This window comes from Silurus aristotelis, assembly GCF_946808225.1.
Source record: "Silurus aristotelis genome assembly, chromosome: 25".
In the NCBI taxonomy this organism is placed as follows: Eukaryota; Metazoa; Chordata; class Actinopteri; order Siluriformes; family Siluridae; genus Silurus; species Silurus aristotelis.
This window is the reverse complement of record NC_139598.1, coordinates 4,616,466-4,639,614: the sequence shown is the minus strand read 5'-3', so window position 1 is coordinate 4,639,614 and position 23,149 is coordinate 4,616,466. Positions and strand designations below refer to the sequence as shown.

The 23,149-nt window shown below is 39.9% G+C and overlaps 1 protein-coding gene and 1 long non-coding RNA gene across 3 annotated transcripts; one reads left to right on the top strand and one right to left on the bottom strand.

The window, feature by feature from the left end:
• Nucleotides 1–23,149, top strand: tpk1 (thiamin pyrophosphokinase 1). 2 transcript variants are annotated; one of them, XM_083530238.1, is made up of 9 exons: nt 1–71; nt 716–790; nt 2,828–2,902; nt 6,057–6,126; nt 10,301–10,373; nt 12,230–12,325; nt 13,964–14,110; nt 15,582–15,693; nt 22,624–22,958. In XM_083530238.1, the coding sequence occupies exons 2-9, from the start codon at nt 748–750 to the stop codon at nt 22,773–22,775; spliced, it is 768 nt and encodes a 255-aa protein (XP_083386364.1). In that variant the 5' UTR covers nt 1–71; nt 716–747; the 3' UTR covers nt 22,776–22,958. The 2 variants fall into 2 exon arrangements, with proteins under 2 accessions (XP_083386364.1, XP_083386363.1); XM_083530237.1 differs by having other exon boundaries at nt 39–588; nt 22,624–23,149.
• LOC310719995 lies at nt 16,401–16,693 on the bottom strand. Its single transcript, XR_014531629.1, has 2 exons — nt 16,637–16,693; nt 16,401–16,555 (listed from the first exon to the last, which is right to left on the bottom strand). It is a non-coding gene; the product is annotated as an uncharacterized lncRNA (long non-coding RNA).

The following is a 23,149-nucleotide window of genomic DNA, read 5'->3' as shown; positions in this document are numbered from 1 at the left end:
TTGTGAGTGCGTGCGCGCTCCCGTAATGACGTAATGACGTCACACAGATGCCGGAAGTCATGCAGTTAGAGGTATTTCCCACCAACCTTCTCTTACGTTCTGTTTAATTTTAAAGATATTTTCCCGATTCGAAGTTTATGCGCTGCATTTCCTAATTTGCGCCGTGAATTGTTTTGTTTTCCCTAAACTGTTTCCACGCGTTTTGTACCGTATAAAAAAAGAACTACACGACCCATGAACACCCGCTCTCCTGTCATTTGGTTATATTCTGTATTTTCTCTGTCATTTAAAACCCTTTATTGCTCATTTCAGAAATATGAAAATAGACTGCTATTTGCTCAGGCTATACCCTGAGATATAGTTCTTCCATTATGGACTACAAATAAACTTTGAGCGGTTTAACTTCTACAAATTACAACGGCGCTGCTCTGAAATCAAAAGCAGAAGAATGTCTGAACACGTGGGTTAGTTCCCATCATCGTGCACGCGCACGCACATTGACCACTCGACCCCGAGCGCGCGCGAGTTTCGTGCTGTCAGGACCTGGTCGAACTCCATTCAAGACGAGACACCAAATTTCTCAGCAAAGTAACAATTTCCTGATGTTTAATGTAGAAATAGGTTCATTTTAAAAATATAAAGGAAGTAAAGAATCTTCTTTCTTTCTTTCTTTCTTTCTTTCTTTCTTTCTTTCTTTCTTTCTTTCTTTCTTCAGGTAGTAAACTCTGGCTGGGGGAAGTGAGGGACATGGCTGAGGACTTCACTCCTTTAGACTGTCTTCTGTCCACAGGTAAGCATGACTGAATACAAATTTCACTAAAATAATAAACTTAAAACTTATATATATATATATATTATGAGTACTGTTCAGACTGTGACAGTTAGACTGAGGTAAAATACACTGGTAAGTGCCACGCAGATAAATCAGGTGGTAAAATAAATATAGTAAAATAAATGAGGTAAAATAAACTGGTAAAAAATACATTGAATTTAAAATGATAAATAAATTATAATATATTATATATATTATTATTCAAAATGACATTCATACATTGATAAAAATACAGGTAACTTACATCCTGAGGTAAAATAAACAGTTGAATACAGGTAAATCACATACAAGGGAAAATGACAGAGACCTCAGTTGGAGCTCATGTCAGTTGAGAAAAAAACAATTGAGGAAAACTGTTAAAAAAAACTATGAAAAATAACCAGCAGTGGAAAGATCCAGAGATTAATAAGATCCACAGTTTTAAGATTATTACTCAATAGCAGGATGCTGTGAAATGTTTTTGCTTTCTATTAAATCTGAATGCAGAAACTGTTCCAAACCTGTATAATTATATCTTTATTACAATGTTATAGCTCCAGTATAAGCGATAACATGAACTACTATGTGTTATGGATGTTCCACAACTGTCCTTCGATAAAAAAAATAAAAAAAAAGAATAATATATATTATGAATAAAAGGATTGTTAACTTGTAAGCAAGTTGCTGTGTTAGAACAGGAATAAATCCTATTAGAGGAACCTAAGGGTGTCTCGTATCACTTCTGTATGTTATTCATTATTGTCCCATAACAGCATGCTGGTGTTTAGTGTCCATTACTGAGTAACTTCAAAAGATGCCAATAAATGTCTAATAGAAAATGTTTAACTTAAAGGAACTCACTGAAAGCACTGAATTTCACAAGAGTGAAACGTTTCACTCTGTGAAATCTTTAATCTTTCAGCCTAAATCATTTTTAGACTGAATCCTACCTAGGTTGTTGGGTCAAGGTGGTACAGATGTGGTGGTGGGGTATAAGTGAATAGCAAAAATAGTCTTAAAAATCTAGTCTTAATTTCAACAGATATAAATATGTACACAATCATCTTCAGTGATTTCTCCTGTATCTGGAATTTACACCATTGCAAATACATTCAGGATGAGATTTAAGTTCACATGCATACACACATTTCCATCTATATCTTTGAATTGTGAGAAACCTGAGGAAACCCTCTGAGACCTGTTGAGAGCATTTAAAGGAGACCAGGCAATCCAGGAGAAGCAAAATACCTTAAAGAAGAGGAATTAAAGGGTAAAGAGGGTCATGCTACAATGCAGGCAACATGTAACACGTGTGTATGTATATATACAGTACAGACCAAAAGTATAGACACACCTTCTCATTCAAAGAGTTTTCTTTATTTTCATGACAATGAAAATTGTAGATTCACACTGAAGGCATCAAAACTATGAATGAACACATGTGGAATTATATATGGAATTATATACATAACAAAAAAGTGTGAAACAACTGAAAAATGTCATATTCTAGGTTCTTCAAAGTTGCCACCTTTTGCTTTGATTACTGCTTTGCACACTCTTGGCATTCTCTTGATGAGCTTCAAGAGGTAGTCACCTGAAATGGTCTTCCAACAGTCTTGAAGGAGTTCCCTGAGAGATGCTTGGCACTTGTTGGCCCTTTTGCCTTCACTCTGCGGTCCAGCTCACCCCTAAACCATCTCGATTGGGTTCAGGTCCGGTGACTGTGGAGGCCAGGTCATCTGGCGCAGCACCCCATCACTCTCCTTCTTGGTCAAATAGCCCTTGATGCCTTCAGTGTGACTCTACAATTTTCATAGTCATGAAAATAAAGAAAACTCTTTGAATGAGAAGGTGTGTCCAAACTTTTGGTCTGTACTGTGTGTGTGTGTGTGTGTGTGTGTGTGTGTGTGTGTGTGTGTGTGTGTGTGTGTGTGTGTGTGTGTGTGTGTGTGTGTAGGCTTGATGGATTCATGCTGTACAATAAAACACAGCTTGTGTTATTTTCTTTTCCAACAGGAACCCAGAAGATCTGCTTGGTCATCCTAAATCAGCCAGTGGAGCCTCACTTCTTCCATGTGCTCTGGAATAAAGGTATTGATTTTGTAATAATTAGATCCTGGCATTTGATTTGCTCCTTCTAGGGATTTTTAGCGCCTTGGGTTAATGGCAAAGGCAGAAGTCCAGAATTATCTGAAAGGTCATTCAGTCCTGATTAGGGATATAGAGGTGCAACATCCACAATAAAGGGACTTTATATTAACCCCTGAACTAGTTGAAGTGCTTTCTACCCTTTTCTGGACATTTTAATGCTGCCACATTGTTTGTCTGGCTGTGGAGCCAAATATTGCATGTTAGATGATAAACTTTGTATTACTTAAATCAGATTGTTCAGAAGGTGTTGATAAGATAACAGGATCTCTGACAGTAGTTCAGATCTTTTGTTTAAGCAATTAAAATTGTTCTTTTTATAAAAGAATAATGAATGAAGGAGTCTCCAGTTTCAGAACTGTTTTTTCACACTTTAGAGAAATGTTTGTTCAATGTTACAGATTTTAACCAACAAACAACTCTATGTTTAAATACTACTATAAGCCCATTTACAGCAATAAAGTGATACTTTATTCAGTGTAAAGAGATTACAATGGTATGATACCAGAACCTGAACTTGGGATTGATGACAGCTTCTAGACTTTTTAAATTAATAATTAAAAAAAATGGTAATTGTTGGCAAATTAAATGTGAACTTTAGTCAGTAGTCATTACACATTTATTCAGAGTTTATCATCTGTGAGGGACCTCTTTCTGTTCCTAAAGATCTTGATGTATTCAAGAGGACACCTCTGCTCTGTAGGTGGAGCTGAGCGCAAATCAGTGTTTTATTTATTTAATTTTAATTTATAAAATCATTTAAAAGCTTAAAAAATGAGGTAAATTGTTGTATTTACATGACATTTAGTAATACATATAGACCAATTCTTCGGTTTTGCTCCGAACTATCGGCTATCGGCAAAAATCCATCCCCATAGTTTTTCCATCTTTCAACCGCTGCCATTAAGATTGCAGACTCAGAAGCTGTTTGTTTTTACATGTGAGAATGCGTGCTGCACGGAGAGCGCTATATAATGGTCCACCTCTATTTAGTACCCACATTTCCGGCGTTCATTTTGTTTTCACACTCGTAATTGCGTATTTTTTATTCGCAGTGTCTCATTTGCATGCAATTTGTGACTTTAATTTCGTTGCCATGGCTACAAAGTTCCTACTGCTAATTGTCAGGGATTCACCCTGCCACGCCCCCCTCTGTAGCTGTCAGGGATTCACCCTGCCACGCCCCCGTCTGTAGCTGTCAGAGATCCACCCTGCCACGCCCCCCTCGATAGCAGTCACGCTGCTTCCCAAGATTACCGACAGCTGTGGCTCATGAAAGATCAGACTACATAAACTCACGTTCTTGAGTCACAGGCTGTCGGTCGTTGTATTGTCATGCAGGTAAATCGCGTGGCTGCTCAAACGCCGGGATTCACCGCTGGCTATTTCTCCGAACTCCATTTCCTTATTGAAGTACTCATTGCCGAAAGCTTTACTTACATTGGGATTAGGCGTTTGACATTCGCGCTCATAGTGGATACTTCGTTACGAGCGGATGTCTGGGTTTGCTTTTGTTTTCATTGGTGTATGAGTGTTTTGTTTTTTGCACCTCAATAAAGAACATGATTGGACTTTATCTGCTTCCGCGTCTGCAGCCTGACACTAATGCTGGTGCTACAATATGCAATTGTATATTGTTGGAAGATAAGATGAGATAAGTCTATGATAAAACTCCATGAAAAGGATGAAAAGGTTGGCGCTATAGCTTGTGCTTTCGGCCTTAGTCGAATGAACACATCAGATAAAGTATATGTCTGATTTTTATGGCTTCTCTTTACATTAGCATAAATTTAAATGTATACATTTATTAAAAGTTTTATAAGAAATGTTGAACTATTGAACTCCTTTTTGTAAAAGCTGTGTATCTTTTTTAAAGTGTCTATTCGACTGTTGGCGTTCGTATTTTATTTTTTTTTATCTTTTGAGGCTTTTGATTGGAAGATTGTGAGCTCAAATCCCATTACTACCAAGCCTCTGAGCAAGACCTCACTTTCTCAGCAAATAAAAAATAATAATAATTGTAAGTTGCTCTGCCAAATTCCACAAATGTTAACAAAGAAATGTGATGTGTTTCTATATAATCAGTAATGGGTTTAGTATATGGTTTAGTCACCAGTGTTTATCACTTTGTAACAGTCAAATGTAAAGCTTTAGCATTAGGTTTTCAGACAAAGGAATGGTTTCATGCCATGCCATTATCTATTCACAACTGTATTAACAGCATATTATTGAGGGAAAAAAGAGAGGCATACATTTTTAAACATTAGTTCTTAACATATTAAGAATGTGAGGTAATGTTTAATAAATGCATAAAGGTTCAACAGTAATAAAGCACTTTTAGGATGTATCAGAAGTAATTAACTTCAGACTTCTAGACAAAAAATATTAACTTTTCTTACAGTTTATTTAAAAAGTTCACCTACTTTATAAAAGCTGTGTGCTTAAGCGAGGACTCCTCTGTAGAAGCGAAAGCAGTTGTGATGGCTGCGTGAAGCTGGGAGCAAAGTGCAGTTCTCCAGATAGTTGTCTTGAAGGGACTAGAGCCAGGCGCTTCACCTCTCTCCAAATTAAGTCCTGTGAGGGTTCATCACCACGTCCGCCTGCACCTAGGGAGTGAACGGTCAAAGTCGAGTCGTTCTCTGTGACTCACCTCAGTTTAATTTCTCTTCAAATTGATGGTGTAGTTGGAATTGTGCTTTATATGAAGAGAGATGAAATAGTATGGGTGCATGTTCAATGGCATGTTTGTGGACACTTGAATGCAAGATACATATTTGCTTTTTGAACACCCTTTTCCACATTTAGTTCCTCTTGTTGGTATAATAAACTCCAATTTTTTGAGAACATATGCCACTAGATTTTAGAGTGTGTTTGTAGAGATTTGTGCTCTAGTAAAGTCAGGTACTGATGTAGAGTGAGGAGGCCTGAGGTGCAGTCACTAATTCCAAGTCATCAGCGCTCCAATTCATAATTTATCATCAGGAAGTGGTGGCTCAGTTGTTAAGGCAATGAACTTTGAATTAGAAAGTACCACTAATCTGTGACTGCTAGGCCCTATATCTAATATATATTGTGTGTTGTGTGTGCTTTCTTCCAGCTGTGATCCGAGCATGTGCAGACGGCGGCGCCAACCATCTTCACCGACTGACAGAGGGCCAAAGGGAAAGGTAAGAGCAGCTTCATCGTGTCCTTTCTTTCTTACCTGAGAATATACAGATACCTGAGAATATTTTCATGCTCTTAAAGAGAATTAAGGCTGGGTGACTTTAATAAAATCTTATAATAAAGTATTGTCCACTCCTTAGTTATTTTATATTTGTCTCTTTGTTTGATCAGGAATATTCCAAAATCACAGCTTTATTTGATCTATATCACAGTGCTGATGAATTCTTAGTTGTGATTGGTCAAGAAGTGACAATTGCTTGTGCTTCATGAACAAATCAATCAGTCTCCAATGTCAGTGCTGGAACTTTTTTTGTACATAAAAACAAATTGTAGTTAATTAATTTTTGTCCTTTTTGAATCGTTTTACTGACAAGAAAACTGGAACGTCATTGTTTTGCAGATGTTAAACAACTTAAACATATAATCCTTGATTAAATAAAAGCCTGAACACTAGCAAATTGCTTTAAATAAAAAGGAATAAACTGGTTTTTTTTATATATACATATACACTATATGGACAAAAATATTGGGATACTACTTTCCTGTCACTTAAACCCAAACCTGTTCCAGCATGATAATGACCCTGTGGAACATCTTGAGTGGCCTGAGTACCTGACTTTACTAACGCCCTTATGGGTGAATGAGCACATATCTCCCCAAGAACACTCAAGAATCTAGTGGAACATCTTCTCAGAAGAGTGGAGGTAATTATAAAAGCAAATGATAACTTTGATGAAGGCAAGCTAAGAATTTCAAGTTAATTTTGCATATTTGTGCATTATTTGTACTTTGAAGACAGTAGTTAACCCAACATGAGCTCCATACTCAATTACCTAACGATCTGTTAATCAGATTAGTGTTTTTTTGTTGCAACGGATGTTTTAAAAAAAAATGTTTTCACTGTGGGTCCTCCATCATCCATCAAATCACTTGTATGTGTCAAATCCACTGATGTCTCTGTCATCAGTAGAAGTTCCTGGGAGCTGTCATAACCACTCCGTCGATACTTTTCTTCATTTATAATGTATGCCGTCAAGGGGAACTCGTCAGGCCGCGATTGAGTCTGACGTGATTGTATCGGTCTGAAGAGTAAACAAAACCTCCTGTGAGTTGGGATGCGGTGGTTTAAACAAGAAAAAAGGGTCTGCTGGCTAAATTGCCCTTTCTCAAGGAAAGCGTAATCAAAGACAGGGAGGTCTCTTGAACACTCAGCGTAAGGCTGATTGTACTCGTAAATCAGGCTACTAACTCCTCATTTTTGCTCTTGTTGATTCGTTTTTCGTTCATCAGAAATTGTTCAGGACTTGGTGACCTCTTGTCCTTTCACATTAAGAACAGCTATATGGATCAGGACCATATTGAGAGTTCTAAATGTTTAATGCAGATTTTATTTCAAAATCTGTATTCAGAACAGGCTTACCGGCTTTATCAATTGTTACATGATAATGAGGCACATAGGTGTGAGTTTCTTTAACAATGCCAGGTCATGGACTGTGAATGTATTGTCTGTGAATGTAATTAGCTTTGTGACCTTTCAATGTTTGATTAGCTGTAGACGAATTGAAGCATAAGTGTGAAGACTGTATTACCGCAGGCTGATAATCACACGACTGATACAAATCTGCTTTTGTATCCGTAGTATCTTCTCGAAACTTTCTTTAAGCACAGAGGTTTGAAATTTTTTTTTTAGGTTCAGTAACTAAACAGAGAACCTGGAACTGAAATACCAGACACTGAACATCAAACTATAAAAAGTAAATGTGGTTGTTGTTTGTCTGTCTGTGTGCATCCCGATTAATCCAACCTCAATTCAACCTTCAGGAGCAACAGTGATGTAATGATTCAAATGATCTGAGCCAGATGTTCAGATTAGGAACTTGTTCATAAATGTGCCGATGTTCAGATTAGTAGATCGTTTATTTCTGAACCAGATGTTCAGATTAGGAACTTGTTCTTAAATGTGCAGATGTTCAGATTGGTAGATCGTTTATTTCTGAGCCAGATGTTCAGATTAGTAGATCGTTTGTATCTGAATCAGATGTTCAGATTAGTATCATGCCTATAAATATGACAGATGTTCAGATTACTAGATTGTCCACATCTGAGCTGGATTATCAGATTAGGATCTTGGCAATGACTAAACCAGGTGTTTAGATCAAGCGCTTGTCCTTAACTAAAATAGATGTTAAAATTAGGAAATTCTATTTAACTAAGCCAAATGTTTATATAAGGAAGTTGTCCATAACTATGCCAGATGTTCAGATTGGTAAATTGTCAATATCTAAGCGAGATTTTTAGATTATAATTTTGCCATTAACTGAACCAGATGTTCAGATTAGTAGTTTGGCTATATATGTGCCAGATGTTAATATTAGTAGACTGTAACTGAGCTGGATGATCAGATTAGGATCTTGCCATTAACTGAACGAGATGTTCAGATAGCAAGTTTGTGAATAACTAAGTTAGCTGTTAGGATTAGAAAATTGTATTTAACTGAGCCATATGTTCAGATTAGGATATTGTACATAAATGTGCCAGATGTGCAGATTAGGATCTTGAACCTATAATTGAGCCAGATTTTCAGATCACGAGCATGTACTTAATCAAGCCAGATGTTTAGATAAGTAGACTGTCCATAACTAAGGTCAATGTACAGAGTATGAACTTGTCCATAACGGAATGTGAATGATATTTGATTTTGGTGTGCATTCAGGGTTTTCTTTGTACTTCTGGAGAAATAGAACGAATAAGAACGCTTTCTTTGTCACATATATGTTACAGCGGAGAATTAACACAGACAATTTTTTTAAAGGTATAACTAACATTTTGGTAGTTTGATCTAAGAATTAACTTTGACTAACCCATATAAAGTCAACTAATTTTGTATCACAGTATAAAGCTAGCTTGCCAGCACTTTTATGGATCGTGTCCTTCTGCTTATCCTTCAGTATGTAAAAAAACAGCAATGATCAAGCTGGAATTTTCTCTCATTGTGTTGTAACAGACTGCATAAGTTGCGACAGGTGTTTTGGTCTCGAGCTGATTTTGGTCCCAAACTCTTGCCCTGGCTGCATTCTGTAATCCTAATTTGTGCCAGTCAAAAAATTGAGCTTATTTACAGCGCTCCAAGCTTTCCCATTACTCTTATCACTTGAAGTGACACTTTAATTTGAATGGAAGAAAGGCACGTTCGGGTTTCAATTGGACCTTTTCGCCAAAATGTTTCATGTGTAAGGGAGATGTCAGGAGGAAAGGTCTCTATAGACTCCACTTTAAAGTGGCTGCGGATTTTTCTGGGCTCGAGCCTATTTAGGGGTTCTCAAGGGCAATACATGGAGATGGCTTTTTTATATAGCTTTCTAACAATACCATTCTGTATCAGTAGCAAGGGCCCAAAGGGAAATCAGAGTTGTATACAAGATAAAATAAAATGTATTTATTTAAAATAAATCAGTCTGTTATTAGGACATATTGGATTAAAGGTTAGGGGATACACATTCTCTATATAATGATTTTCTCCAAGGTCTCCAAACATGCATTTGAGTTCAAATCCATCCCAAAGTGTGTTGTAAATATTTGGTGTGGGTTGGAAGTTTTAAGCATACGGATATGCAGATACACTATATGGACAAAAGTATTGGGACACCTGAATTTTACAACAAAGTTGGTGGCACACAATTGTATATGATGTTTTTCGATGCTGGGTTGGAGTGGTCTATAAAACTCTGACCTCAACTCTATTGAACAAATTCAAGATCTCCATTAGCACGCTCCAAAATCTACTGGAACCTAAAAGAGTGGAGGATTTGATAAAATGAGGGATAAATGTGAAATTAGATGTTGAAAATGCACATACAAAACTTCTCACGTGTCCACATATTTTTTGTCCATATAGTGTTTATAACCAGTGAACAAAATAACCATTTTTTTACACACGGGTTTCGTGATATTCGTCATCTCAACCACACCACGTCTGGTGATTACTAGAATGTAATAACTTTCTTCAAGTTCCAAATATTGAGGATGTTCTTCTGAAGTTTTAAGTCTCTATCTTTTTTTTTCTGTCTCTCTCTCTCTCTCTCTCTCTCTCTCTCTCTCTCTCTCTCTCTCTCTCTCTCTCTCTCTCTCTCTCTCTCTCTCTCTCTCTCTCTCTCTCTCTCTCTCTCTCTCTGCCAGTTTTCTACCGGACTACATTAGTGGAGATTTTGATTCAATTATGGCCGAGGTCAAGAATTTCTACTCAGAAAAGGTATTATTTCCACACCCTGTTCATCCATCAGTATCCATCTGTTCATCCATGCTGTATTCTTTATTCTTTATATGCGTAACTATTTTATAATTGTGCTGAACGCAGTGTTTTATTGCTGCTACTGATGTCACTTCTATTATATAATTCTATTGAATGCAATGAATTTTCTCATTTTTATTAATTATGTACATTTTTTTACACTAGAATTTATTCTAATAATTCTTCTACACTTGCCTGCTAATAGAATTGTGCCACCATTTTCTCCAACGAAATTTCCGCTACTTTGAATAATTGCACTCAACGATTTTCTTTCATCTAATTTCTATAAATATTATATTTGCACTGGATGCACCATTTTTTCAAGATTTCCATTATTGTTTTCTTATTTTCTTGATGTTATTTAACATAAAGTTGCTTCCAATAACGCAGTTTATTATTATTATTATTATTATTATTATTATTATTATTATTATTATTATTATTATTATTAACATTGTGAACATCAACACTTTTCATTTTAAAAATAAATAAATATTTACAAAATACTTACATTTTAATAAATAAAATAATATTTTATTATATATATATATATATATATATATATATATATATATATATATATATATATATATATATATATACATACATACATTTAAATCAAATCCTCAAATTAATGCAATATAATCTTTTATTATATTGATTAAATTGGCACAGTAAAATTATATAAATGGAAAAATTGTATTAAATATTTTACATTTGTTAGACCCCATTTGAGTAATATAGATGTGCATATAAGTGTGTGTGTGTGTGTGTGTGTGTGTGTGTGTGTGTGTGTGTGTGTGTGTGTGTGTGTGTGTGTGTGTGTGTGTGTGTGTGTTCTACATTTTATATTTAATTTTAAATGTCAAATGTCTTTATTCCTTGACTTCTTCAAATGTCTTCATTCCTTCCATCATTCATTCACTCCCTCGATATGTAACGATTTTCTCCTTCTAAGAGGAATTCTTGAAGCTGGACAAAAAATGCAAAAGAATCCATATCTTGAGATTGTTGTAAAAACTGTAAACAAAATATCAGTTTTCCAGGGCAATACAAATTGTATTTCAGCGCACTATAAATCGTATTTCCAAAACAGTGTGAGTAGCCACAGTGACGCTGCACTAACTCAAGTTTCTTTTTTATAGTCCTGGCATTGTTGTGTATGTTTTCAAATTTAATTCTAATAATAAAAAAAATATGCATTGCAGAGAGTAAACAAACCTGCGGTCCACCACTTTTTGAATTATGTTCCGAATGTAAAAAGGATCGCTTTCTGTACACATCTCCACTGAAACGGTATAGTATGAATACGTATATCGTTACACCCCTACTGTTTATTTTTATTCCATTTTGTTCCCAATTTGTTAATTAGGAATTTAGCTTTCTCGGTGCAGGCTGACATTTTACTCTCTGCCAAATCCCCAGAATGTCTTGCAATTTGATTGTGGGTATTTTACGTAATGCATCAAATCCAAAGAAACACAACACCTTTGCCACGAGCACAATGCTTAAAGCATTTGTTAGAATATCAGGCGTGCAAAGGCTCTCCTCTCCTGAATGTCAGACGCAGGGTTTTGTAATCCTCTGCTGCGTATGAGCAGTCACCTGAATCGGTGCACAGAGACGCAGCTATTCAGGCAGAACTGAGAAGGGCGAGACTCAATGTTCCCTGCCGTTCTTTCTGACACGTAGAAGGAAGAGAAACTTAAATCCATTCATTCATTTTGGGTTAAATTTCATTAATATTTACAAAAAGATTTTTATTCAGGTTTCTTTCTTCTTTTTCCTCTCTGTTCCTTGGATTTACGTTGTCTTAGAAGTGCAAGCTGATTGAAACAGCTGATCAGGATCTGACAGACTTCACTAAGTGCATGGCCCTGATGCTGGAGGAGATAAAGAAGCGACGAGTGCAGGTTCGTCTCCCTCTCATCTAGCCGAGCTTCTCTATTCTCACACACACACACTTTTAAAGTCTCACCATGCTGCAGAATCAGACTCATCTTTATCCTTACTGCATGCTGGGAAAAAAAGACATAGAGTCAGTGTGCATCATTCACTATATAACATGGCCCTTCCATCCTGCAGAGCATCAGAGAACATCGAGGACCTAAAATATTCCAGCACTATGTAATAAAGGTGATGAAATGTTCATACCTGTGGAGATAAAGGGTGTGTTTGCACCACAGCTTTCCTCATACATCTGTGTTTGAGCCAAGTTCACATTCAGTGTGTGTGTGTGTGTGTGTGTGTGTGTGTGTGTGTGTGTGTGTGTGTGCAGTTCTGAACTTTGACAGCTTGTATATAAGATGTTGACCTGCTGACCAGCACACTTACTCTGGTGTTTCCTTAGTGTATCAGACCTAAAACCTAAAACTAAAACACACACACACGTCTTTTTTTGTTTTTCTCGCTTTTCTTCTAGCCTTACAAAATTTTTGCCCCAGTATGTGAGAGAGTGTGGCATCCAAAACAAATACACATTGTTTATTTTATGTTTTTATTTTTTTGTTTGACCTCTTTCTGGTGAGTTTCCCTGGGATGCTTTTCAGTTGTTACTATAGTAACAACTTATTTACAGTGATCTTAATGGTATATGGTGCACACTCAGACAGGATAATTATACATAATGACAAAGAAATGCATCATATAAGTGTTGCTCTTAAGTAAGCATGCTGTGTGTATTTGCCATTGGTAGAATTAGGTGTTCATTAAGGTTTTTACAGTCCAAGGTTGGGTGACTTGGTGCTTTGTCTTTTATTTTTATTTTATTCCGCTCATAAATAAAAAAGGAACGACTGATTTAGCAAAATGTAGTTAACTATAAAGTGAGATATGATACACTTGAAATGTAGTGAAGTTAAAGTAAACGTCTCCCCAAATGGAAATATCTCTGTAAAGTACAGATACGTGAAAAAGCTACTTAAGTAGCAAATTACATTTACTTTGTTACTGTCCACCACTGGAAAACTTGACCGTTTCTGAAGGTCCTTCTCCATTCTATGAATGTGCAAAATGTGGCTACATTTCTTTCTTTAAAAGTATACTGTGTCTTTATTGTATTTAGGAGCCTCTTCAGCTTTCAATGCTCGGGTTGAATTTGCTGCAGTCATTGTAGAAGGTCAGAAAGAAAATCATACCCAGCGAAACCCAGAGGCCTCACATCACCATTTGTAGTTCAGATTTGGAGTCATTTCCCTAAATGTCAATGTAATTACCCCACCACTGTAATGCCTACAATTTATGTGTCAGGGTCTCATAATAGTTCGCTTTGGGGTAAGCTTTTAGAGAGATTGCAACTCAAGAGCATCAGTCACCCGCCTGGATGTAATAATCGCAGTGCTTCTGCCAAGTTGATCATTTTCCTCTCCTTGTCTCAAAATCATACACACACACACACACACACACACACACACACACACACACACACACACACACACACAGAACTTTGCAAAGAAAAGTGCATTAGTGCTTGAAGAGCTACAGGTGTACAGGTGTATTGGATTAACAAGAAATCATCCTTTAATGACCCACTGGCTCTTCTTTATTGGCAGGTGGACACCATCGTGACGCTGGGAGGCTTAGGAGGGCGATTCGACCAGATCATGGCTACGGTGGAGACGCTTTTTCACGTTCAGAAGATGTCCGAGATCCCTGTAGTGGTCATCCAGGGCTCCTCTCTGGCTCGTCTGCTCCGAGAGGTAATCATTACTTTGATCTTTGAAAAATATTTGTGATCTGGCTATAATTTAGAACTGCAGATAATTTAGCTAGATCACTTTTTTAGCTGTGGAGGATTTCTCATTTAGGAATAGAAGTCAATAACTCTTGACGGGTTATAAAGACCAAATTCTATTCTGGCATTGTCCCAAGTCTCAACAGACCAGAATGGTAAAACGTGTACATCCTAAAGACCACTGAATTAGACAAATAGTTAATAAGATTTGTGCATGATTAATATTTAAATAATGTCACACGGACTGAATGACTTCCATTAATTAAATTAATTAATTAATTTCCATTATGACAAGTACACCTGTGCTTTTTAAACATCCCGTTCTACATTAAGTCCTCGTTTGCTGTTATATTGACCTCCAATCTTCAGGGACGATTCCAATCTTCCACACATTAATCCACAAGGGCGTCCTATTAAAGTCAGGTGCTGATGTAGGTGTAGGTGCAGAGAAAATCAAATACTAACAGTTACAGTTTGGGGAGGAAACACATAAGGCTAGAAAAAAGTCAGGTGTCCCAATACTTTTGTCCAAATTTTGCCATTTCTTGTTGCAATTCAAAAATATGTTGATACTGAATAAAAAATAAAAAAGAATCAAATCACACATCGGTATTTATTGACACTTTGCTTCATCGTTTCTTTTTCTTTTTCGCTTTCACGCACTTTCATCTTCAAACTTTCTCCTTCATCAGTTAGCAGACAAAGATGAATCATCTCCGTGACTTTTGAAAGGTCTTAAATGGAAGGTGGTAATTGGAGTTAAACCATAGGACATCTTGACAGTTTCTCAAGGTCTTTGTGTGGGTGCGACCGTATGTGGATTTAGCTCTTGTGCTAATTGGGATCAGCACACAATTGAACTTCAATGTTATTCTAAGAACAATAGCACTTTTGGCTGTGTTAAACAGCGTGAGAGCAACACCGCATTGCTGATTAAATCACATGCTGATGGGGGGGGGGGGGGACACTGCTACAGTGGAGGATTTATAAGATTATTTGTTGGCATGTGATTCTGTGGTACAGTTAATAAATGTATAAAATACTTTAATATAATATAACTCAACTCTGGTAAAAGGTATAGAAAGAAAAGTGGAGGTTGTGGAAATGGTGTGTGTGTGTGTGTGTGTGTGTGTGTGTGTGTGTGTGTGTGTGTGTGTGTGTGTGTGTGTGTGTGTGTGTGTGTGTGTGTGTGTGTGTGTGTGTGTGTGTGTGTGTTCCTTCTCCAATACATCACTGAATGATAATCTGTTGCGCTGACTCAAGTGTGTGTTTGGGCATTACACTGTGCTAGACTCTGGACCTACAAGCCCACAGCTGGTTAAATTATAGATGTTCCTCACTGGTGTGTGTGTGTGTGTGTGTGTGTGTGTGTGTGTGTGTGTGTGTGTGTGTGTGTGTGTGTGTGTGTGTGTGTGTGTGTGTGTGTGTTCTCACAGGGCAGGAAGCACCAGCTATATGTGAACACCGGTTTGGAGGCTGAGTGGTGTGGTTTGATTCCAGTGGGTGGCTCCTGCCTTACCAGTACCTCGGGGCTCAAATGGAATTTGGGTTAGTGTCTCTCTCTCACACACACACACACACACACACACACACACACACACACACACACCATTTCCACAACCTCCACTTTTCTTTCTATACCTTTTACCAGCTCTATAGCAGGACACTCAAGATTACTCAAGGTCACTCCAACCATTTATTCATGGAGCTCAATTTGTGGACATATGGCTAGAAGAGTCAGGTGTCCCAAAACTTTAGTCCATATAGTTTATATTTTGTGCTTAAATTTTATTGATCCTTTCTGGTTAAAAGATCACTCTTAAATTCTTGCTCAATCTATCAAATGTATCTCAAATGTCAGTAAAAAAATGTATGCCTTACCTTATAGACCTGTAAGTTTAAGTGATAAAAAACTTTTAACAGAGTAAATGCACTGGAAAAGCAGAAACAGTTATAATAAGTGAAGGCTTGCTGATTAAAGCTGTGCAAAAAAATCTGAAAAATAAAGGCTTCTGTTTATAGTGACTTATAAAGGTCAACGCTACTAAGACAGAACTACCTGATTGGAGCTTTAAAGTGAAGCGATAGAACAAATTGCTTGTTGTTTGTGTCACTGAAGCATGAGCTTTCTGAGCTTTTGGATTTTGCTGCTGACATAAGGGCTAAAAGCACATTACACTTTCATTTAAACTATTTCTAACATAACAAGTCCGCTTTCTGTAGTCAGGCCTAAAGATAAAGGCATCTGCAGCATCTTCACCTTCAGACAGTTCCACATTTATTTCTGAGAAGTACAGAGGGGACATTTTTGCTGCACCAGACAAGATTTCAGCAAGAGGTTTGAACATTACAGCTGAAAAGCTCATTGTGTATGATGGCAATTATGGAAAACTTTTTTATGAAATTTTCACTATGGTGTCTAGTGATTTAGAAGTTCTGCCTCACTTTTTCACTATCAGAAGCAGGAATAGGACAACTTTCTATTCAAGACCAAATACACTATATGGACACCTGACCATAAGATTTGTATGTGCTTTTTGAACATCCCATTTAACATTTAGTTCTCATCCTCCGCTCTTCTGAGATGTTCCACTAGATATCTGAAACAAATTTCCTTGTGCTGTAATGTATATGTGACAAATAAAGGCTATTCTATTCTATTCTATTCTATTCTGATAAGAAATAAAAATAAAAATAAGTCATTGTTACACTATATGGACAAAAGTATTGGGACAACCGACTTTTTTATCCAGATGTGATTCTTCCAACAAAGTTGGTATCTACAAAGTTGGATGCACACAATTGTATATGATGTCTTTGAATGTGGTGGATTTACTTCACTTGAACTGGGAGACCCAAACATGTTCCAGCATGACAATGCTCATATGAAGATCTTGAGTGGCCTGCTATAGAGCTCTGACCCCAAACCTATAAAAGCTGACTGCACCCCAGACCTTCTTACCTCACCTACATCAGTACATCAGTAAATACATCAGTACCTAGAAACACCCTTTTGCCTTATTGAACACAAATGTTCACAAGCACACTCATAGTGGAACATCTTCCCAGAAAGGGGAGGTTATAATAAAAGCCAAAGTGGACACTAAAAATGGAATGGGAGGGAGGTTCAAAAAGCACATATTCAGTGGTCAGGTGTCCACAAACCTTTGCCCATACAGTGTGAATTAATCAGTTATCAGATGTTGCAAACCTCCATTTCATGTTCATTCTAGACAGAGTGGAACACAAAGAGTTCTGAAAGAGTGGCTGTGTTTTAGTTTGAGTAAATGCTCACAGGGGCATTGATCACACAAGCTTCAGACTCTCAGCTGTGATCCAGACTAATGGGTTTCTTCACCTCCCTCTTTCACCTGACGGGCATGTTCTCTCCGTGGCTTTTTTAACTCCATACATTTCATCCTACCCTATATTACTTTTTACAAGTCAGTTGTCAAAATTAACTGTTCATATCACTGGTAATTTTAAAACTGAATCATGATGTCTTACTCAACATCAGGATGGTTCTGTCCTCTTCACCTAACACAAACTCAGTTATGATCTTATTTTATTTTTATATTCCTCTCTGCTATAGTTTTTTTTAAAGCCATTTTTCACACAAGCTCATAAAAGTGTCCTGAGATCTCAATCTGACTGCAACAACCAAACTGCACAATTTCTTTTTATTTTTTTGGGTGTGTGAACTTGTTTGTTTCAGCCTTAAAGAGAAGTTCCTGATTTTGATTGAGACTGACATTATGCCAGAAAGCACTGAATCAGAATAATACAGAACAATTTTCATTCATTTATAGTTAGTAGGGTTAGAAAAACTTTTTATGGGAATTAATGGGAATATATAAGAAATAAAATGATATTCATAGAAATAAACTGGTAATTACTACTAGTACTACTACAGAATTATACAGGTTACACATTAACAGGGAACTTGAATGTATTTTTTTTTTTTATCTTGCAGGATAATCTCAGTTAAAACAATCAGATTCATTGCAATTTTAGTTTTCTACCTGCACATTCATCAGGTCACATGCACACAGCACACTTACTGCAGGGTTACTGAGGCCACACCCCTACATGCACTGTGCCTCCTTTCATAATATAACACACATCCATCCATCCATCCATCCATCTTCTCCCGCTTATCCGATGCCGGGTCACGGGGGCAGCAGTCTAAGCAAAGATGCCCAGACTTCCCTCTCCCTAGACACTTCTTCCAGCTCTTCCGGAGGGACACCAAGGCGTTCCCAGGCCAGCCGGGAGACATAGTCTCTCCAGCGTGTCCTAGGTCTTCCCCGGGGTCTCCTCCCAGTGGGACGCGCCCGGAACACCTTCCCAGGAAGGCGTCCAGGAGGCATCCGGAACAGATGCCCGAGCCACCTCAGCTGACCCCTCTCGATGTGGAGGAGCAGCGGATCTACTCTGAGCTCCTCCCGAGTGACTGAGCTTCTCACCCTATCTCTAAGGGATCGCCCAGCCACCCTGCGGAGAAAGCACATTTCAGCCGCCTGTATCCGGGATCTTGTCCTTTCGGTCATGACCCAGAGCTCATGACCATAGGTGAGAGTAGGAACGTAGATTGACCGGTAAATCGAGAGTTTCGCCTTGCGGCTCAGCTCCTTCTTCACCACGACAGACCGGTACATCGACCGCATTACTGCAGAAGCTGCACCGATCCGTCTGTCAATCTCCCGTTCCACCCTTCCCTCACTCGTGAAAAAAACCCAAAGATACTTAAAATCCTCCACTTGCGGCAAGAACTCCCCACCAACCTGAAGTGGGCAAGCCACCCTTTTCCGACTGAGGACCATGGCCTCGGATTTGGAGGTGCTGATTCTCATCCCAGCCGCTTCACACTCGGCTGCAAACCGTCCCAGTGCATGCTGAAGGTCCTGGTCTGATAAGCCAACACGACAACATCATCTGCAAAGAGCAAAGACGAAATTGTGTCGTCACCAAACCGGACACCCTCCGACCCCTGGCTGCGCCTAGAAATTCTGTCCATAAAAATTATGAACAGAACCGGTGACAAAGGGCAGCCCTGCCGGAGTCCAACATGCACCGGGAACAAGTCTGACTTACTGCCGGCAATGCGAACCAAGCTCCTGCTTCGGTCATACAGGGACCGGACAGCCCTGAGTAAAGGGCCCCCGACCCCATACTCCCGGAGCACCCTCCACAGGCCGCCGCGAGGGACACAGTCGAATGCCTTTTCCAAATCCACAAAGCACATGTGGACTGGTTGGGCAAACTCCCATGAACCCTCCAGCACCCTGTAGAGGGTATAGAGCTGGTCCAGTGTTCCACGGCCTGGACGAAAACCACATTGTTCCTCCTGAATCCGAGGTTCTACTATCGGCCGTATTCTCCTCTCCAGTACCCTGGCATAGACTTTCCCAGGTAGGCTTAGAAGTGTGATCCCCCTATAGTTGGAACACACCCTCCGGTCCCCCTTCTTAAAAAGAGGGACCACCACCCCGGTCTGCCATTCCAGAGGCACTGTCCCCGACCGCCACGCGATGCTGCAGAGGCGTGTCAGCCAAGACAGCCCCACAACATCCAGAGACTTGAGGTACTCAGGGCGGATCTCATCCACCCCCGGTGCCTTGCCACCGAGGAGTTTCTTTACTACCTCGGTGACTTCAGCTTGGGTGATGGACAAGTCCGCCTTTGAGCCCTCAGCCTCTGCTTCCTCAATGGAAGACGTGACGACAGGATTGAGGAGATCCTCGAAGTATTCCTTCCACCGTCCAACGACATCCCCAGTTGAGGTCAACAGCTCCCCACCTCTACTGTAAACAGCATTGGTGGGGCACTGCTTTCCCCTCCTGAGGCGCCGGACGGTTTGCCAGAATCTCTTCGAGGCCAGCCGATAGTCCTTCTCCATGGCCTCACCGAACTCCTCCCAGGCCCGAGTTTTTGCCTCGATAACCACCCGGGCTGCAGTTTGCTTGGCCTGCCGGTACCCGTCAGCTGCCTCAGGAGTCCCACAAGCCAACCAGGCCCGGTAGGACTCCTTCTTCAGCTTGACGGCATCCCTTACTTCCGGTTTCCACCACCGGGTTCGGGGATTGCCGCCTCGACAGGCACCGGAGACCTTACTGCCACAGCTCCGAGCGGCCGCTTCGACAATGGAGGTGGAGAACATGGTCCACTCGGACTCAATATCTCCGGCCTCCCTCGGGATCTGGTCAAAGCTCCGCCGGAGGTGGGAGTTGAAGATCTCTCTGACAGGAGGCTCGGCCAAACGTTCCCAGCAGACCCTCACAGTACGCTTGGGTCTGCCGAGTCTGTCCAGCTTCCTCCCCCGCCATCGGATCCAACTCACCACCAGGTGGTGATCAGTTGACAGCTCCGCCCCTCTCTTTACCCGAGTGTCCAAGACATACGGCCGCAGGTCAGATGAAACGACCACAAAGTCGATCATCGACCTACGGCCTAGGGTGTCCTGGTGCCACGTGTACTGATGGACACCCTTATGCTTGAACATGGTGTTCGTTATGGACAAACTGTAACTAGCACAGAAGTCCAATAACTGAACACCGCTCGGGTTCAGATCAGGGGGGCCGTTCCTCCCAATCACGCCCCTCCAGGTGTCACTGTCGCTGCCCACGTGTGCATTGAAGTCTCCTAGTAGAACGACGGAGTCCCCAGTCGGAGCACTGTCCAGCACCCCTCCCAGAGACCCCAAGAAGGCCGGGTACTCTATACTGCCGTTTGGCCCGTAGGCACACACGACAGTGAGAGACCTATCCCCGACCCGTAGGCGCAGGGAAACGACCCTCTTGTTCACCGGGGTAAACTCCACTACATGGCGGCTGAACTGGGGGGCTATAAGCAAACCCACACCAGCCCGACGCCTTTCACCATGGGCAGCTCCAGAGTTGTAAAGAGTCCATCCTCTCTCGAGGAGTGTGGTTCCAGAGCCCAGGCCGTGCGTAGAAGTGATCCCGACTATCTCTAGTCGGAACCTCTCAACCCTACACACAATCTCAGGCTCCTCCCCCGCCAGCGAGGTGACATTCCACGTCCCTAGAGCTAGCTTCCGTGTCCAGGGATCGGGTTGCCTCCGCCTTCGACTGCTGCCCGATCCTCTTAGCACCGGCCCCTTACGGTCCCTCCTGCAGGTGGTGACTGAGCCCGGCCGGACCCTGTGGGGGAAGGCCCGGCCACCAGGCGCTCGCATACGAGCCCCAACCCCGGGCCTGGCTCCAGGGTGGGGCCCCGGCTGCGTCATACCGGGCGACGTCACGGTCCCTGATGTAGTATCTCTCATAAGGGGTTTTGAACCGCTCTTAGTCTGACCCGTCGCCCAGGACCTGTTTGCCTTGGGAGACCCTACCAGGGGCATATAGCCCCGGACAACATAGCTCCTAGGGTCATTCGGGTACTCAAACCCCTCCACCACGTTAAGGTGGCAGTTCAAGGAGAGGCATAATAACACACATTATTTCTTCAATCCTGCACACAAAATGATGTCAAAAATTGTCCATCTTATCGAGTATTCAAATAAATCTGTTTAAAACTTTCTTGTGCTGTGTGTAAGCTATTGTGCGACAAAACTATTTTAACAATCAAATCAAGGCGAAAAGTTTTTTTTTTTATCTGACCAAAATGTTTGTTTGTTTATCTTCCCCTGGAAAGTTTCCAGAAATGTTCCACCCCTTTGCAACCTTAATAGTGAGGTATAGTTATGTAGAATGTCCACAGAATCATTGTTATGAAAACACATTCCCCTTATAAACATACATTAAAACTAGAATCTTGCTGCTGTTATAGAAATGCACTTTTTTTGACCAGTCAAATTTAAGAATTCAACAGCATTATGTTAAAATAATCATTCCTAATTCTTTAATATGCTTTACAGACAAACGTTTGTGAAGTCCTAATAAATACACATGCACGTGATTGTAGAACCTGCTGTTTCAGATTTATATTTCATTTGCTGTTGTGAGCTCCAATTTTCCGGGAAGATATTCCATTAGATTTTGGTATGTTTGTGGAAATTTGTGCTCATTCAGAAACAAAGGCCATTAATAAAGTCAGGTACTGATGTAGGTGAAGTGAGGAGGGGTGCAGTCAGCATTCACATTCATTCCTAAGGTAAATATCTTTGTGCACAGGGGCATTGTCCTACTGGAACAGGTTTGAGTCTTCTAGTTCAGATGAAGGGAAAATGTAATGCTACTGCACCCAAAGACATTCTATACAATTGTGTGCCTCCAACTTTGTGGTAACAGTTTTGGGGAAAAACCACATATGGCTGGAAAAGTCAGGTGTCACAATACTTTTGTCCATATTGTGTGGGTTCAGAACATTCAAAAACTTTATAAAAGTGAAAATCTTGAATGCATTTAAACACAGAAGTGTCTGTGCTCATTTTCCCAACCAACATAAAGTTGCATGATAACAATCGTTAATTACATTTTAAATCATCTTATTATTATTTTTTATTTTTTTTAACAGACAAGCAGGTGCTGGAGTTCGGGAAGCTTGTCAGCACGTCCAACACGTATGAAAAGCTCAACGGCAAAGACGAGAGAAAACCGGTGACCATCACCACAGACAGACCTCTTTTATGGACTATGGGTATTAAAACAGAGGAACTGAATCATTAGGAGATGTGTGTGTGTGTGTATATATATTATATATATACACACACACACACACACACACACACACACACACACACACACACACACACACACACACAAAATCCATGATCTGTTATAATAATAGGCGATTTTTGGTTTCCTCAGATTTATTAAAACAAACAAAAAAATTTAACAATTATCACAAAACAGAACATGAAATTTAGGAATTCAGTCCCAGTCCATTATCCAGCGTTGTTCCATGCTTCCAATATCCAAAGAGGTTCAAAACTGTGAGGATTCAACCACCACTGAAAAAGAGGAACACAAAATTAGGTTCATGACCAGTCATGCGCAACACTTCCACAAGACAGAACATCTGATTATACAATTCACAAAAA